General features: G+C 41.5%; 1 protein-coding gene across 3 annotated transcripts in view; it reads right to left on the reverse strand.

Moving 5' to 3' along the window:
* The window catches only part of itchb (itchy E3 ubiquitin protein ligase b), a 69,085-nt gene that overhangs the window by 5,046 nt on the left and 47,007 nt on the right, over positions 1–17,032 (reverse strand). For all 3 annotated transcript variants that reach the window (XM_084334008.1, XM_084334009.1, XM_084334007.1), the window contains 8 exons: positions 14,637–14,709; positions 14,229–14,300; positions 12,196–12,284; positions 9,235–9,394; positions 2,549–2,682; positions 2,183–2,323; positions 1,630–1,750; positions 1,155–1,259 (listed from right to left, as the gene is read on the reverse strand). In XM_084334008.1, coding sequence (XP_084190134.1) covers positions 1,155–1,259; positions 1,630–1,750; positions 2,183–2,323; positions 2,549–2,682; positions 9,235–9,394; positions 12,196–12,284; positions 14,229–14,300; positions 14,637–14,709 — 895 coding nt within the window. The remainder of the gene's footprint in view (positions 1–1,154; positions 1,260–1,629; positions 1,751–2,182; positions 2,324–2,548; positions 2,683–9,234; positions 9,395–12,195; positions 12,285–14,228; positions 14,301–14,636; positions 14,710–17,032) is intronic.

Consider the following 17,032-nt stretch of genomic DNA (forward strand, 5'->3'; position numbering starts at 1 on the left):
TGTCCATCTCCTTACCTCTTAACAGGTGAGGTACCGTATTCGGGCCGAACATATAAATTAGCGTTCGAAAGATCTATTTGTTGCCGTTCAAACGCCACCTCACTCGACCAAATCCGTGCCTCGGTTCTCGAGTTACATGACGATGTGTCAGGCGAGCGTCTTTTTACACGTCAGATGACCACCCCGAACTCGCGACACTCCAGAACTGCCAATCATCCGCTGATGGCGAACATTATTAGTCAGCGTTGTAGCCAATGATACCCCACGTGGGGGGTGCGAATAAGGGATCTAGGTGAAAGTTGACGAGCAAAAACCAGAAGTGAATAACACTTCAGAATGAACGGCCGTGGATGAGGAAATGGATTTTGGAGAGCTTTTCTTTTTTTTTGGCGCACGGTTTACCCGAATCTCTCTCAAAGACCCATTTCTGAACAGATCTTTATAAAGTTTGGACCTCTACTACACAAGACTTCAGGCTATGGATCCACAGTGTTTTACAGCTTATACCTTTTTTTTCTTTTTTGCAACCACTACAGAAAGATGCGAGTACACAAGTTCAACTCAAGTTCAGACCTCTGTTACTCTATTTCATTAGCACTAAAAGTGATTTTCCTTTTTTGCATTAGTAACCTTAGTAGAGTAGAGACCAGGCTCATGCATGTGCTATAAGTATAAAGCTAAGCTTTGCAAGAAAAGTATGCAGTCCTCAAGTTCAAGTAAAGAAATTGCCACTTTGCTGGGTGCCCGTTAAGAGGTTAATCAGCTGCAGGACAAAAGGATGTACCACTTAGTCTAAAACAACTTGCTAACACTTTTTCATTCTCTTCTCATTGTCCATCTCCTTAATCAGCTGCAGGACAGAGGGGTGTACCACTTAGACTAAAACAACTAACATTTTGATAACCCAACCCTACAAATAATTTACAAACTAAATGGTTTACAAATGCTTTCTAAAGTATTAAAAGCTATTGTAAATGCAACTATGCACCTATTATTAAAGGATTTGTAAACTATTTAAACAGCATACAATTCTCAATATGTCTTTAAATATGTGTCCACTACATAAATGCTGTGTCTGTGACTTTAGTGTTCTTGGTCTAGCTCCATGTATTCCAGCTATCTGCGGTTCAGCTCGTCCATTGTGATGTCCTGACCTGCCAGAACCAGAGGACCTGCTTGCTGCTGCGAGCGTAGTGTCTGTAAATGCTGTTCCTCTGCCAGTCCGCCAGGTCGATCTCCTGCATGCCACACAGCATCACCTGGAGGAGGAAAAACTCCAGTTCAGATAACCAATATTCTAGCTTGGGGTCCCTAACAACTATATACTGCTCTACACTTTCAGCAGGCACATCTCACAGCATTGGCAAGAAAAGGCTACAACTTTTTTTATCCATAGAATATTTCATCCCTTTTTCTATCTCAATTCTGTAGGATTTCCATGTATTTAAAAAAAAAGCGATACTATTTAAGTTATACTTAATTAATCCTCTGCATTTGACCCATCCTAACCACTCCTAACAGGCACTTTGGATACAAGTGCTATATAAATGCAGTCCATTTACGATTTCCCTAATGAATACATTTGGTAAATTTCCCCTTCAATTAATAAAGGCTCTTTTCTTCCCATACCTCCAGCTCTTTGGCGTCAAAATACTGCAGATATTGCTGAGGAAGGACCTCGTTGAAGCCTTCAAAGAAAGCCTGCGTCTGCTCCTCCACTCCTCTCGACAGCCTCCACTCTGCTACCATCCTGTAGAGGGAGACAATCACACACACAGTATTAGACAACAACATGGATAGAAATACAACCTTGTAGGGAAGCAAAGCTAGCTACTGATTAATATTAGATATCATGCCGATACCAGGCTAAAATAAGGTATAAATACTTGTGAAACATTCACCAGCATCAGTTAAATACTGATACATTTTTGTTTGTGGGATGTTTGTCCATCAGCCATTTTGGCAGATAACCAACCATCAAATGATTTTAGGATCATTTCTACATCATATCCATCTGGCTGGTGGGATCTGGTGAAATACTGAGTTACAGTAGGCTTGTGAATTCTGGGATCCACCAGGCACTATGACTGATGAGTATGTTTCCCGTCCTGATGCACGCGCACGCACACACACACACACACACAAATAAAATGATAACAATTAAATACAAATATAGAAACACCTGATGTACTCCTCCTTGTTCTCCTCCGTGACCAGGATGTCTCCTCCTTCTTCTTTCAGCTCATGGGTGGTGATCTCTCCCAGGATCTCCTTGTCTACCGAGAAGAACATCTCCAGACCACACTCCTCAATGTTGTTGTCTCTGTAGAAGAGTAACACACATTAGGGACTAGTTGTAGAACTCAGGGTCTAGTGAAGAGGAACCTACTTGATCCAGATCAGAGAGTTGTAGAACTCAGGGTCTAGTAAAGAGGAACCTACATGATCCAGATCAGAGAGTTGTAGAACTCAGGGTCTAGTAAAGAGGAACCTACATGATCCAGATCAGAGAGTTGTAGAACTCAGGGTCTAGTGAAGAGGAACCTACTTGATCCAGATCAGAGAGTTGTAGAACTCAGGGTCTATAGACTCCAGGTCCTTCAGGGCCCAGGGCTTGTTCAGCATACGCTTGTAGAAGGGCAGCGAGAAACCAGTGTCGATGAACTTCCCATGGAACATGGCCTGGAGGAAGAAACATAATGTAGACCACTTCATCTCAGAGACATAGACCACTCAATCTCAGATCTATAATAACAAAAGGAGTGTTTACGCATTGGTTCTTTAAACTGGATTGTACGGGACATGAACAGAAGAAGATGAGGAGAGACGGAGAGAGAGATACATACAGTTGTCTGTATTTGTGCCTCTAAATCATATCAAAATAAAACATTCCAAAAGATGAAAAGCACCTAATAAAATGCAGCTGAACAACACCCCCCCCCCCCCCCCCCCCCCCAAACAAAGCCGTAATGACGAACACTCAAAACCAGAAGCCTTTCAAAAGGAGACAAACCAAGTTGTGTCACGTGAACTACATAAAGCCTGCGATGATATTATCGCAAATTGCCCCTTAATTTGGCCCGTGCGAGTGGAAAATAATATTTGGGGGCAACCTTGCGAGTAGTGATTTCAACCCTTCATTCGCATTTCACTCCTAAATTAATCCATACAAATTGGATTAAAAAAATTGTAAAACATTAGCCTACAACCAGGGCTGTACAGTTCGACATTATGTTGCGGTGCTATGAAATAATCTGTCTGCAAATGAATTTACTGCGATAGCCTGTGTGGAAAAAAAGATTTGCGTGTGAAGTGAATCTGGGCCACGCAACTTGGTAGTTGTAGTCTATCGTGCGATTAAATACCATGTCCCGCCTGCGTAGAGTCCATACATCCAACACCAAATCCCATAATTCCTAGCGAACCATCGAAACTGAATGTGGGCTATGCATCGCCAAATAAGAACTTCGTTTCAATAAGTTTAAGCCGCTAATTTTGCTCTGCAAGAACAACGGAGCGGATATCAGTACATCTTATGACAACCACGTCCGATGTGGAGAGATGATAAGAGACCATAGCCGATTAAATTAAGTCGGATCTGGCAGTGACTGATGATTGACGGGGACACGAACACTTCTAACGTTCAGGTTCAGCCATGCATTAGGTGATCTCACCCACTATTAGGACGTTTTTCCAATACTTAAATACTGTCTACTTAAATTTCCCTCCGGGGATCAATAAAGTATCAACCTATCTATCTATCTAATAATGAGACAATATGCAAATAAGATAATACTAATAATTGTCACGGTTCCCCGTATGAAAGTGGCTTGCAACTTACTGCTGGTAAAATCACTGTTTATTTCTCGTTTTGCATAGCATTACATTCCACTTCTATAAACAATCAAAGTCCTACCGTAAGAGCCTCATACGGGTCAATTAAAGCTTTTTGATTAGTCTTTCCTTCGAGCTAAGTTGAACTGAACATTTCACTGTCAAAAGCGCAAATGTAAACAAGGTTGCGTCGCAACACGGTTTTCAAAATCAAAGTCACATATACCGTACTTTTCGCACTATAAGCCGCACCTGACTATAAGCCGCAGCAGCTAAATTCAATGATGTGTACATATATAAGCCGCACTGTACTATAAGCTGCATGTGTTTTAATGTTTAATTACCATATGTAAGGAGTGGAGCCTGCGGCTTAATTTGACTCAACACGGGAAACCTCACCCGGCCCGGACACGGAAAGGATTGACAGATTGATTGCTCTTTCTCGATTCTGTGGGTGGTGGTGCATGGCCGTTCTTATATTGAGCTTTAAGTTCCCACCTCTACAGAGAATGACTCCCACCTCTACAGAGAATGACTCCCATTGGGACACAATACTGTCGGACAAATAACAAGAATTAACTCATTTACAAGTTGTATTAAGTTTAGCAAATAAGGGAACAGATAAATAACATTTCAATGCAGTAAAAAAAAGCAATATTTCAATTTTCGGGTTTTGTCCACATATAAGCCGCACCGTTATATAAGCCGCAGGGTCGAAAAATGGGGAAAAAAGCAGCGGCTTATAGTCCGAAAAGTACGGTACACATACCGTAGTAGGCCTCTCAATTCTTATAAAAAAAGTCCCGGATATACATAAACATGGCATAGTCAGATCTCTATAAACGGCCCAACACATTGATCACTTTAGGCACACCCTGAAACCAGTAACATCACAAATATGAAGCGGGTAATTACCCATACAAATAATAAACCTTTCATGGGGTTATTTACAATAATAATAATTCATTTTATTTATAAAGCACTTTTCATTGTGAAACAAAGGTATGCAGAGTTTCTTGTCCTCCTGATTAATGCAATGGTGTGTGTGTGTCTTGTGGTGATCTCATTCAAGGAGCACTACAAGCGCACGCACACACACACAGTTTGTTGTTTTTGTTCTATTAATGATTTACACACTCTCAGTTGGTTCATTATAAAAGATACAAACCTGAAAACAAACGCACTTAAATGTTAAATAAAAGGACCACAGTAATGAGGCAGGAGGAAATTTTTTTTTGCACTATAATGGTAAAATTGTTATTTAAAAATGTGCCCCTAAAAAATATTCTTTGCCCCTAAATTTCTCATTTAGGGGCAAGTGTGCCCCTAGTGAAAAATCTTAGCGTACAGCCCTGACAGTGATAGTCTCTTCTTCCCTTTTTTTTTTTAAATTTAATTTATTTATTTTTAACACTTTCAGTGCCAACAACGAGATTTCTCGTTAGTTCATGCCAACCGTTGAGTGCCAGCCGACGAGAGATCTAGTTTTTAATCGTTATTTTTTTTATTATCGATTTCCATTAATTTTATCATCAATCTAGCCTCACTTTACCAGTGGGGATCTGTCTGAACTCGAACAGGGAAAATACCGCCCCCTATTGTCTCTACGGATGGTACTGCACCCCTTTGGATTGGATTGAATGAAACGCATGGAGAAAAAAAAAGTCCTGCTTCCACATTTTACTTGTCAAACATAGCACAAGTCCCCTCCGGTACTTGAGGTAACAGCAGTCGCATCTTTTCACCTGCGCAGCTCGATCTCTCAGTGGCGAGGAGTAACGCGTGGGAGGCTCACGCTGCCCCCGACACTTCCTGATTCTACTGCGCAGGCGCACCAACCGACCTGTAGGAGTCGCTGTCCACAACGCCCGATCCCCACCCATCAGTTTCCCACCCCCTAATACGGCCAATGTGTATTAGTACGGACGACCAGCTAAACTGAAAGCAAATGTGGAGCGCTGGGCTCGAACAGGCGAGCCCAGCGTCTCCAGATTTCGTGGCGAGCGCCTTGCCCACTACGCCACGTAGCCGCCCTGATTTGGAATAATCTTTTTGGAGAACATCTGATCTGAGGTAAGGAATCTATTTTACCAGTCTTGGGATAATCAGAGCTATTTTCACCTATATATCAGCGTGTGCCATATGTGTGTGTATGTGTCTGTTTGTGTGTGCGATCAGGAAATAAGATAATCGATTTTTCAGCCCGCTTCTATAGCGTGCATAAGTACAGATATACTCTCGATAAACTAGCGTTTATTTTAAAACTATTCATAAATAGGCCGAAAAATGACAACGTGTTTTGTGTATTCCAGTGTATTCCAGTAAAGGGCGTTTATCACAGAATCGAATTTTTTTTCTGAAACGTTCAAAAAACGAGCGTTTTTCAAAATGGTATAAAACGGAGATGAACCGATTAAAAAACAATCCGTTTCGACAATGTTGACTGCAAACAAGTCATTGATAAGCGACGGCCATATTAGACACATAATTTAAGATATAGTTTATGCGTTCACAAATGTGCTCGTCCTCCCATTCATTAACGTGGTGGCATCCAAGCGATAAATCGCCATATCCGGCTGGCAACCAATGTGTTAAAGGTCCCGTGTCTTGCTATTCCTTTCACTAATTGGGCAACTTTACACAATTCCTGTGAGTCTATGGAACACATCTGTAAAGTTTTTTTTCAAAAAAATGCATTGTTTTGTATTTTTTCTTTTTTTTTTGTATAATTCAGATTCAGAGTCAGAGTTTTATTTGCCACATGGAAACAATACAATCATAGAGTTTTTCATACAAAATCATAAATACCATACCATGGTCAAAAGCAGCAGGAAGAAGATTAATTCTTATTCTTAACCTGCCCCCTTATTCCTTTTTTTTTGATATTTTTTGCACAAATCTCTCCAATATTCAAAACATCTCTTTCCACATCATCATATGCAATTTCCAGGATTTGCCTTTTTCTTTTTTGTAAGAACATACAAAACATGTAAAGGACTCATACAAATACATTAACAACTGACATGGAAAATAAAAAAAAAAAACGAAAAAAGAAACATACTATACTATACATTATGCGTATACATCCCTGATATATATACTTTGCATGTAGACCGAACTACCTTCGAGCAGGTATGTGCTGCATCCTCTATCGGGATGCCACCCTTCTCCATATTGCATGTGAGAGAAAGCGCCCCAGACACATGCAGTTGTGCATGATAACATGCATGCACGCATGTCTCCAACACATGTATGTGGGTACGTGTATCACGTAAGCATGTGTACATGCCTCATATGTGTGTGTGTGCATCTTCCTGGTATGTGACTGTACTCCTATCTCTTGTGTGTGTCTCGTATCCATGTGTGCCTCTGCCCCCTATGTGAGTGTATATCTCAGACGTGTATATATATGTGCGTCTCAGCTACGTATGTGTGTGTCTCCTATATACATGTGTATCCCCCATATGTGTCAGTGAAAGCCTATACTTCAACTATGTGTATATGTAGGTGTGTGTATGCCTATATCCTATAAGTGAGTATGTGCATGTATGTGTGCCCCTGACGTGTATAACTTATCCTTGTGTATATGAGTGTGTGTAAACCTATTATGTACACATATGAATATGTGTATCCTAGATACTTGTATGCGGCTATACCTGCGCACATGTGAGTGTGATAGAGACAGTGACCGTTCCATAGATACACCATCCGGACATAAAATACATGTACATACATACACAATACATTATAAAGCACAAGTACCATCAGATCAGATCCCCTTTTTCATATTCATCCTTGATAACATTGTAATCCCACCTTACTCATTTGTCCCCAGACCGTTCAGTCAGGTGTAGAAAACTGTCCCATACCTCAGCGAAAATATCCTCTCTCCCTGCGACTCTATACGTCACCCTTTCATATGATGCTGTCCGGAACATTAGTTCTATCCATTCTTTAAAAGTAATATCAACAGGTGATTTCCAATGTCGTAATGCAATTCTACATCCTGATATCATGGCCATTCTATACCACATTCCCCGGTATTTAGGCAGTTTAATCCCTTTCGGTACTATACCCAAAACACATGCCATTGGGGCGTTATTTATCTTCACATTCAGAACCTTACTTAGGAATATCACAATTTGATCCATTGTTTTGTATTTCTAATCAAGTACTCTAAAGCAGCATTTTTCCACTTCAAGATTTCAAGCTGTTTTGGGCTGGGCTCCGCCCATAAGCGCAGAGAGTGACAGTCACCCACAGTCTGCACTGGCAGACAGAGAGATATGGAGAGATTGAGGGGGATACTAATTAATTTCGCCGCGGGGGGCATGATCCCATGGGACATTGCATTGGTAACTTGTTTCAAATGACAATATATACCCCTGTGAATATTATTGCACGGATCGGAATACGGGCGCGCGCGTGGGAGCGTGTGCAATGATATTTTGACAGTGATATGTGAGTGCTCCCGACTGCGAGGGAGAGAGAGATAGAAAGGGCGAGAAAGAGAGAGGTAGAGAGGGAGAGATAGAGAGGGACATGGAGCATTTACACACAACTCTCCCTCTCTATCTCTCTCTCTCTCTCTCCCTCTCTCTATCTATCTCTCTCTCTCTCTCTCCCGCTCTCTCCCTCGTTCTCTGCTGTCTGTCGGCACCCGCGCACGTCAACCCGTTTGAGGAAGTGTCAGTATTTCCACTCGCTCTGTTGTTGAGCGAATTGTTGATTGTGGGCGGTGACTACAACCAGTGCCTTACTCACGTCAGAAAAACAGTCAAATCAGAATGGCTTAGTTCAGTGAGGGAGGATCTCGTGAACTTGAGACTAGACTGATGAGCCCAAATGCAAATTAGAGACACAGACCCCATTGATACAAACCCCCATTGCTAGAAAACAATGCTAAACACTGGAAAAGGCAATTTATAAGACAGGGGAACTTTAAAATCAACTTGCCGAATGGCCGACAGATGGTGAACTTTGACACGTAATAATGATTATTACTTATTATTTCACTTGATTGGAGGGCTTTAGATCTCAAATAATCATTATTGCATGGGTAAAAAGCATATACCAAAGATTATAAACATGATAAAGTATGTGTATATATCTTTTCAGAACCTCCTTGGGGGTCCCAAGCCCTATGGCTATTTATTGTTTCTCTTTACCATATAAATCAAGGCAAATATCAGACCTTCTCTTACAAGTTGAAGGTGTTCGGAACATTGCAAAACTAAACCCAGTACAAAACAAGTTGTACAACAGCGATCTCACGGTGTAAACAATAGAGCCTGTGTCTCACTCACAGACAGGAACTGTTCCATTTTCACACGTCGTGTCTTGTATTCACAGGGTGCAGCTTGTAGTGAGTCATCTTCGTCCTATTGAGCAAGTACTCACCATGGCGATGAAGCGTCCGATGAACTTGAAGTATTTGAGGTGGTCGGGGTTGATGTAGGAGGCGGGGTTGATCTGGAGACAGTAGTTGTCTTTCCCGGCGTACTCAAACAGACAGTACATGGGGTTGAGAACCTCGTGGGACAAGAGGAAGAACCACTCCCTGGAGAACAGAGACACCCACATTTCAAAGAGTTATATCATTGTTATGTGCAAGGGTTCAATTAGGACTGCTCCCTCCGTCAATTAATCAGTTGGTTTGATCTTGGTCAACCAAGACCTTGTTATTCTGGTATGTATATGGTAAATGGCTGCTTTTTTATATAGCGCTTTTATCCAAAGCGCTTGTTCACATTTTACCCATTCACTCACACATTCACACACCGAAGGCGGAGGCAACCATGCAAGGTGCCAACCTGCTCATCGGGAGCAATTAGGGGTTAAGTGTCTTGCTCAAGGAAACATCAACACGCTGCCCGGGAATCTAACCGGGAACCTCCGGATTGCCAGACGACTGCTCTACCTCCCGAGCCACTGTCGCCCCGAGCCACTGTATATACATTCTAAAATCTTAAATATAAAACTATCCAGCCAAAAATATACAGACATGTACAGTAATAAGTGTGAAAATGTAAAGCGAAACTTATTACTGTACATTTTACTGTATATTTCTGTATATTTTTGGCTGGATAGTTGTATCTCTGTGACGGCACCAATTAAATGTGTTCCCAAATACTGACTGAACTGTCCTTGATGGCACAACGGCTGTGACCAATGAGTCCATCTTGAACAGGAAAAACATGTGAATTATTAACACTTTGAGTGCCAGCAGGCGGCGCACGATTTAGCGCTTGAGTGCCAGCGCTCTATTCAATGAGAGGGCGAGCAAATTTGCGAACGCATAAACTATATCTTAAATTATGGCTATGTGTCTAATACGGCCGTCGCTTATCAATGACTTGCTTGCAGTCAACATTGTCGAAACGGATTGTTTTTTCATCGGTACATTTCCGTTTTATACCATTTTGAAAAATGCTTGTTTTTGGAAATTTCCAGAAGAAAAAAGAGATTCCACAGGAATCGCCCTTTACTGGAATAATACACAACCCCCCCCCCCCCCCCCCCCCCCCCCCCCGCCAGTCGAATCCAATGGGGTGCAGTTACACAGGGAGAGACGATAGGGGGTGGTATTTTCCCAATGGAGCTCAGAGAGGTTGCTGCACTAGCGTGAGCCTAGATTGATGAAATATGAATTCAAATCGCTAATAAATTTAAAAAAAAGACAAACAAACGCTATATAGCGTTGCTGGCAATAAACGGTCGGCATGGACAAACAAGTTAGCGTCATTGGCAATGAAAGTGTTAACAACTGTTTCAGTTCCACTTGTAGAGAGGATTTAACTGTATGTAAAGCCGAGACTGAAGACTAGAGAACAGATGACATGTTACACAACAATGGCAGAGGATTTATCAATATTCTGGATTTAAACACAGTAGCAGTTCAACTGGAGAGATGCCCAGATGATCAGTCCGGAAAAGTATGTATTGCTCCCCCCCCCCCCCCGATCAGCTGTGAGAGAATGTCCGCGGGAGAAAGTTGGCGTGTGTGTTGGTGACACACCAACTTGGTGTGTGTCTGTGTGTCTTTCCATTGGTTAACATTATTGGGTGAACAAGAAAACTAAAGAAAACTGTAAAATTGTAATGACCCTGCTGTGTTTTGGTTTAGGGACACCAGACACCTGTAGTAAGGGGAGGGGAGGAGGGGAGAAACAGCCTGCAGTGGGTCAGTGCGAGTTGTTAATTTGTTCTGTCCGCTTGTCATCGTGCATGCGTTTACAAGTTTCAACGTTTTATTCATCATCTAAATTTGGCAATACAAGCTTAATATTCAACGTTAAAGATCAATGTAAGCCAGTGTAAAGTAAAGATATTAAGCATAGATTTGCAACCCTAGTTGCACCTAGTGGTATGAGACGTATTCTTCGTATGGCTGCATGTACCACACTGTGACTCCCGTACCGTAAATTCGCAGGACGAATACACGTACCGTTACACCCCTATTATATATACTAAAAGCACTCACACACTCACAATTATCACAACAAATGGAATGCAATGGAATACACTAGATTAGAATACAAACAGGTTGCATTCTCTATTTCAAAATTAGAATACGCTGAAATCACAAGGCTGATCACAATCTTTTACTTGTGAATATCTGCTGATACCAATTCATCAGCTTCCAGGCAACAAGTCCTGTCAATTTTTCTTTTTATTTCCCATGTGCCTATTCTTTAAAAATATATTTGTTACAAGGAGAATGAGGTACAGCTAAGAAGTTTTGACCATGTAGATCATTGACATTACTTATTTGGTTTGAGAATATACACATGACAGACGAGTATCTAGTATCTTTGCCAGGAAGTTCAAACTAAAATTAAATTAATAGATAAATTCGAATGTAATTAAATTAAGAAAATAATTCATTAAAGGTGCTATAGATAACATATTTAAGTAGAGTAATCAAAACAAAAACAAAAAAGTAATCAGTACAAAAAAAAATAAAAATACACCCACAGAGCTTTTAGAAAGTTGCAAAATAAATTGCTTTCCCTCGCAAAAGAAAATATTGATTAATTAATTTATAATTTAAAAAGATTTGGCAGGTCCAAAATGAATGTTGTTGTTTGCCCTCCCTTCTTCTCGTTTCCCCATGTGGAATGCACCCGATTGGATAAATTACATGTTGGTGCTCATATTCTAACCTACCTGTCTTTGTGGTAAACCCTATTATAACCTACCCGTCTTTATGGTAAACAGTATTCTAACCTACCTATCTTTGTGGTAAACCATATTCTAACCTACCCATTTTTGTGGTAACCCGTATTCTAACCTACCGGTCTTTGTGGTAAACCATAATCTAACCTACTCATTCTTGTGGTAAACCATATTCTAACGTACCTGGCCACCCCTCCATAGTCGAGGCCTTCTTCTCCAGGGAAGATGATCCATAGTCTTCTACGAAGATCCTGGGCATTGAAGCTCATGATCTGAAATAGACAGTTAATAGTTTAGTGAAAAGCCTTATATCTTTACCTTAAATAAATAAAAGCTGTGACATTGAGGGGTCAGTGACATACCTTTTAACACCTCCAATGACATTTTTCAATTCATTCATGTTGCTAAGCAACCTCAAACAGAGACTCTGTTTTGCTGGCTGGAACTGTAGTAAACATCAGCTTTAACCATTTGAGGTGTACGATCAAACAAGTGTGATTAGAATTTTGAGAACTGAACATTCTAATGATGATGTCACTTTCAGTGGCAGTTGGTCGAACAGTAGGTCCGCTACTGTTCCTAATTTATGCAAATGACATGTCGTCAGCTTGTGACTGCAACTTGTTCCTGTTCGCGGGCGACTCAGCCCTGCTGGTCTCTGACAAGAACAAGTTACAGGTTGAAAAAACCCTCAGCTCGGAACTAGGCAAAATCTGCACCTGGCTCGCTGATAACAAACTATCATTACACCTGGGTAAAACAGAGTCCATTCTCTTCGGTTCAAATAACAAACTCAGCAAGACCGACGGCTTCTCAGTTACAGTGGGTGACAATATTGTCACATGGAAAGATGAAATTACATACCTAGGTTCCATCCTAGAGGCAAATCTTTCCTGTGACAAAATGGCATCCAATGTAATAAAATAAGTCAACCAACGAATCCTAGAACCCACCTCACCCCTGCCCACTTTGACAACCTAGGATGGCTTAGAGTATACGACAGAGTACAGCAACTTGCAATGGGCCTGGTCTACAAGATACACTACACCAAGGGTTCCCAAACTTTTCAGGCCGGGGCCCAGAAAATAAGGCGTCAGAGAGCCGCGGCCCAATGCACATCGTCAGGCCTTTTTTTTTTCTTTTTTTTGCCAGGCGACCGATTTTTTAAGCCAAATATCACTTCAATCCTATTAAGTTAGTTCAAGTTAGTTATTCATTTATATGTGCTATTTATGAGAGGGCTAACTTGTTGCAAAATAATAATGATAATAATAATAGCCTCATTAAAATACTATTGTTGCTTCGGTTGTTTTCAGCGTGTTATGTGCATAATCTGTTATTTAGTTTGAAATGTTCGTTGAAATAAGTAGATTTTTCGTTTTTGTTTATTTATTAAGTTAATATAAAACCATATAATCACATTTTAGAATACAATAGAATAGAATTTTAGAATACAACTAGAAACACTGTCCTGGCCTGCTTCTAAGTTCAGTGGCCTGACAAAAAAAAAAAAAAAAAAAAAAAAATTTAATCATCTCGCGGCCCACCCGTGGCTGCTCGCGGCCCACCTTTGGGTCGCGACCCCGACTTTGGGAACCACTGCACTACACGACTAAGGTACCCATGTACATGTCAAATTACTTCCCAACGGTCAGTGAATACCACGACCACAACACCAGAGGGAGCTCCACAGATTCGGCTCAAACAAGGGACAAAACACGTTTCGCAATTATGCCACATCAATGTGGAACGCCCTACCCACAGCTGTAAAGGAATGTGAATCACTACCCACTTTCAAAACCACTCTCAAAGAGCACCTACGTGAGACTGCTATTCGAAACTGGCCCCTGTAAATGTCCTAACCCAACCCCCTCCAATGTACAGTAAATGTCCTATTAAACCCAATAATACACAAGACCCTCTTCTTGGGACCAAGTAAGGTTTTGTCGATAATACAATGTACAGTTAGTCTTTCTCTGGTCTGCATCCCCTTAACAATTGTGTGTATTGAGCTGTACTGTACCCATTCTGAAATCTGTTAATACAATTTTCAATCAATCAATCAATCAATTGGTCATAGGAAATTATAAGAGTTCCTAGATCGAACTTTGAGGGAAACAGGGAGAGAAGGGGACGGCAATGACAACTCCCTCCTCAAATGGTTAAAACATTCGATTGCGTCTTTTCTTCAGGATGACTGGTGCAGGTGAACTAACCTGCTGGAAGGAGTCCTCGAAAAGAGTCTTTCTGGTCACAGTGATTTTGATGTGCTGAGGCATTGACAGTTGCTGGAATGAAGGGTGAGACGTCAGAAGTGATTCAGTGGTTTAGCTTAAATGCGTTTCATACTTCTTGCAGTCTGTGATCTACACAGCATCAATTAATGGCAGCGGATACGGATCGGCTAGCCTAGTTGTTGACCAAAAACACCAAAAATTGGTGTCTATCTTCTTGTCCGACTCTGGAGAAGATGATAAGCGTATTTCACATAATGTTGGTGTGTTCCATTAAAAAAGTTAAAATATTCCAGGAAGTATTAAATACAGCTCAGCTAAATTATGTCATTATATATACGTATATAAATAATTCGTAGGTAGTTTGAGGACACCGAGAATGACCCTTACCTGGCACCAGAACCTGAAGTACTGGACTTTGGCTTTAAAGTCTCGAACATAGGTGATCTGAGGTCCATTTTCACTGTGATGAGGGAGAGAGAGAGAGAAAGGGGGACGGATAGAGTGACAGAGAGAGAGACAGAGACGGAGACAGAGACAGAGACAGAGACAGAGACAGAGACAGAGACAGAGACAGAGACAGAGACAGAGAGGGAAAATCATTAACGCTCGACTGCTGACACAGCCTTCATCTACTGGTAACACAACTAACCTTTAATGTCTTGAAATAGAACATGAAAATGTGGGACAGGATGACTGGCAGCCGTCAGAGGCTGTAAGTAATTAATCTAATCCTGGGACAACAAGGACTGGGAGATATATGTCCAGTGATATTAACAATATACTGTACATTATATCAGTTTGTCGCAATAACCGCTGATCAAATATTCCTTTAAAAAGGTTAATTTCCGGGCGGCCGGGTAGCGCAGCGGACTACCACCACAGAGCCAGTGGGATCGAATCCGGCTGTGGTGCCTCCGGCTTGGCCGACCGTCCATACTAACACAATTGGCAGTGTTAGCGGGTGGGAAGCCGGCGTGGGTGGGTCCTGGTCGTTGTAAACAGCGACTCCTACAGTTCGGTCGGGGCGCCTGCACAGCAAGGGAAGGATCTGAGAGAAGGTAGTGTGACCTTCCACACGTTACACTCTCCCAGTGAGAGTCCGCGCTGCCAGGTGAAAAGAAGCGGTGGGCTGGCTACACATGTGTCGGAGGAAGCATGAGATTGCGATAGTCTCCGCCCTCCCAGACCGACGGTAGGGGGTAGAGTGCGCAACGACCAGGAAGGGGACGGGGGAGATAATAAAAAAAAATAAATAAATAAAAGGTTAATTTCCGCTTTAACTTATGTCTGCAAGAACCTGTGGTAAAGGTACATTTCAGCTTTGTAAACTACAATCGTTCTTGTTTGCAACTGGAGTAAAAGGTTAAAAGGTCAGAAAGGTACAGTAGTTGCATTCCTGTCGTAGATACTCCACAGTTCATGTACTCACATTCCGGATACCACTCAACTAACTGGTTTATCCCGTCATGGAACCACAGTGTAATTATCATGATACAGTCACTGTGTTCACAAGTCATTAGCATGAGGTAGAGAGATAGAGAGGAAAGAGAGAGGGGGAGGGGGGAGAGAGAGAGAGAGAGCGAGAGAGCACGAGAAAGGAGAGAAAGAGAGAGGGGGAGGGGGGAGAGAGAGAGAGAGAGCGAGAGAGCACGAGAAAGGAGAGAAAGAGAGAGTGGGGGAGAGACAGAGATGGACATGAGATCTCCCATGTCCCCACCCTCAAGAGATACATGTAGTTAAACATTCCTGCTCTGTGTGTTAAACAGCTCATTTAGAAACACTGCAGAAACATCCCTTGGGAAGATTTTACTAAGTTGAGGATGCTCAACCAGAATACAGTTTAAAAGGCCCTCGGTTGCAAAATTACAGAATCACTTTTAGCCATTTAAAGCCTGTTCAGCCTCACAATGCTATTGATGTTGCTAATGTTTTTTTTTATTTGGGATTTACAGGGTTAACCGGTCATGTCTATTCAAGCTCTGTGAGTTTGTCTGTCTTGTCATTGTAATACTGTAGTCTAGCTTCGTCAATAGCACAGCCTGGCCTAGTCAATGAGAAGCTAAGCTACGGTGGAGGGCATAAATCATACATTTCCATGTGCAAAAAAGTGTAGAAACTGCCCAGTTAAGTTGCTCCGTTCCGCTTGTCATCATGAATTTGATGATAAAAACTAAATCTGATCAAATTAAAGCCCACTTCATTTGCAACTAACAAAGCATTAATAAACGGATATAATATATAAATAGAGCAGCGGAGTAGACTGGCCTCATCCTGTCGTTTGCAGAGATAAACATTCATACTGTAGGCAGTTTGTGTTATTATGAGCTCTAATAAAATCATGGAAACAATGGTTTGTCCCTGTACTTTTCTTCAGCAGCAGGCTATTATGAGCAAACAAAATTAGTTAGATTGGACATTAGATTAATTTTATTACGCCGAGAACGGAACAACCCTTGGCACCACAGATGAATGAAGTTTGGAGACCTATGGGGGGTGGCCAAGCTACATACTGTATGGAGACGGAGATATACACTTTCAATTTTAATGGAGAGAAAGATTCAGATACAATTTCTCAAGTCTTTATCAAACATTTAACATGTTTAGCATGACTTCATTGAAATGCGGGACAGTTTCCTTTTACGTTGCCCATTTTGTCAAATGAAAATATTAATATCAATAAATAAATATTATTAGCAATGACGCAACAGCATGATGCAGGCGGCTTGGGGAGGATGCACATGGAGTCACACGCTCCTGGGCAGGTGCGCTCAGCAGGGATTGGA

Source organism: Notolepis coatsorum (genome assembly GCF_963971535.1).
Source record: "Notolepis coatsorum genome assembly, chromosome: 17".
NCBI lineage: Eukaryota > Metazoa > Chordata > Actinopteri > Aulopiformes > Paralepididae > Notolepis > Notolepis coatsorum.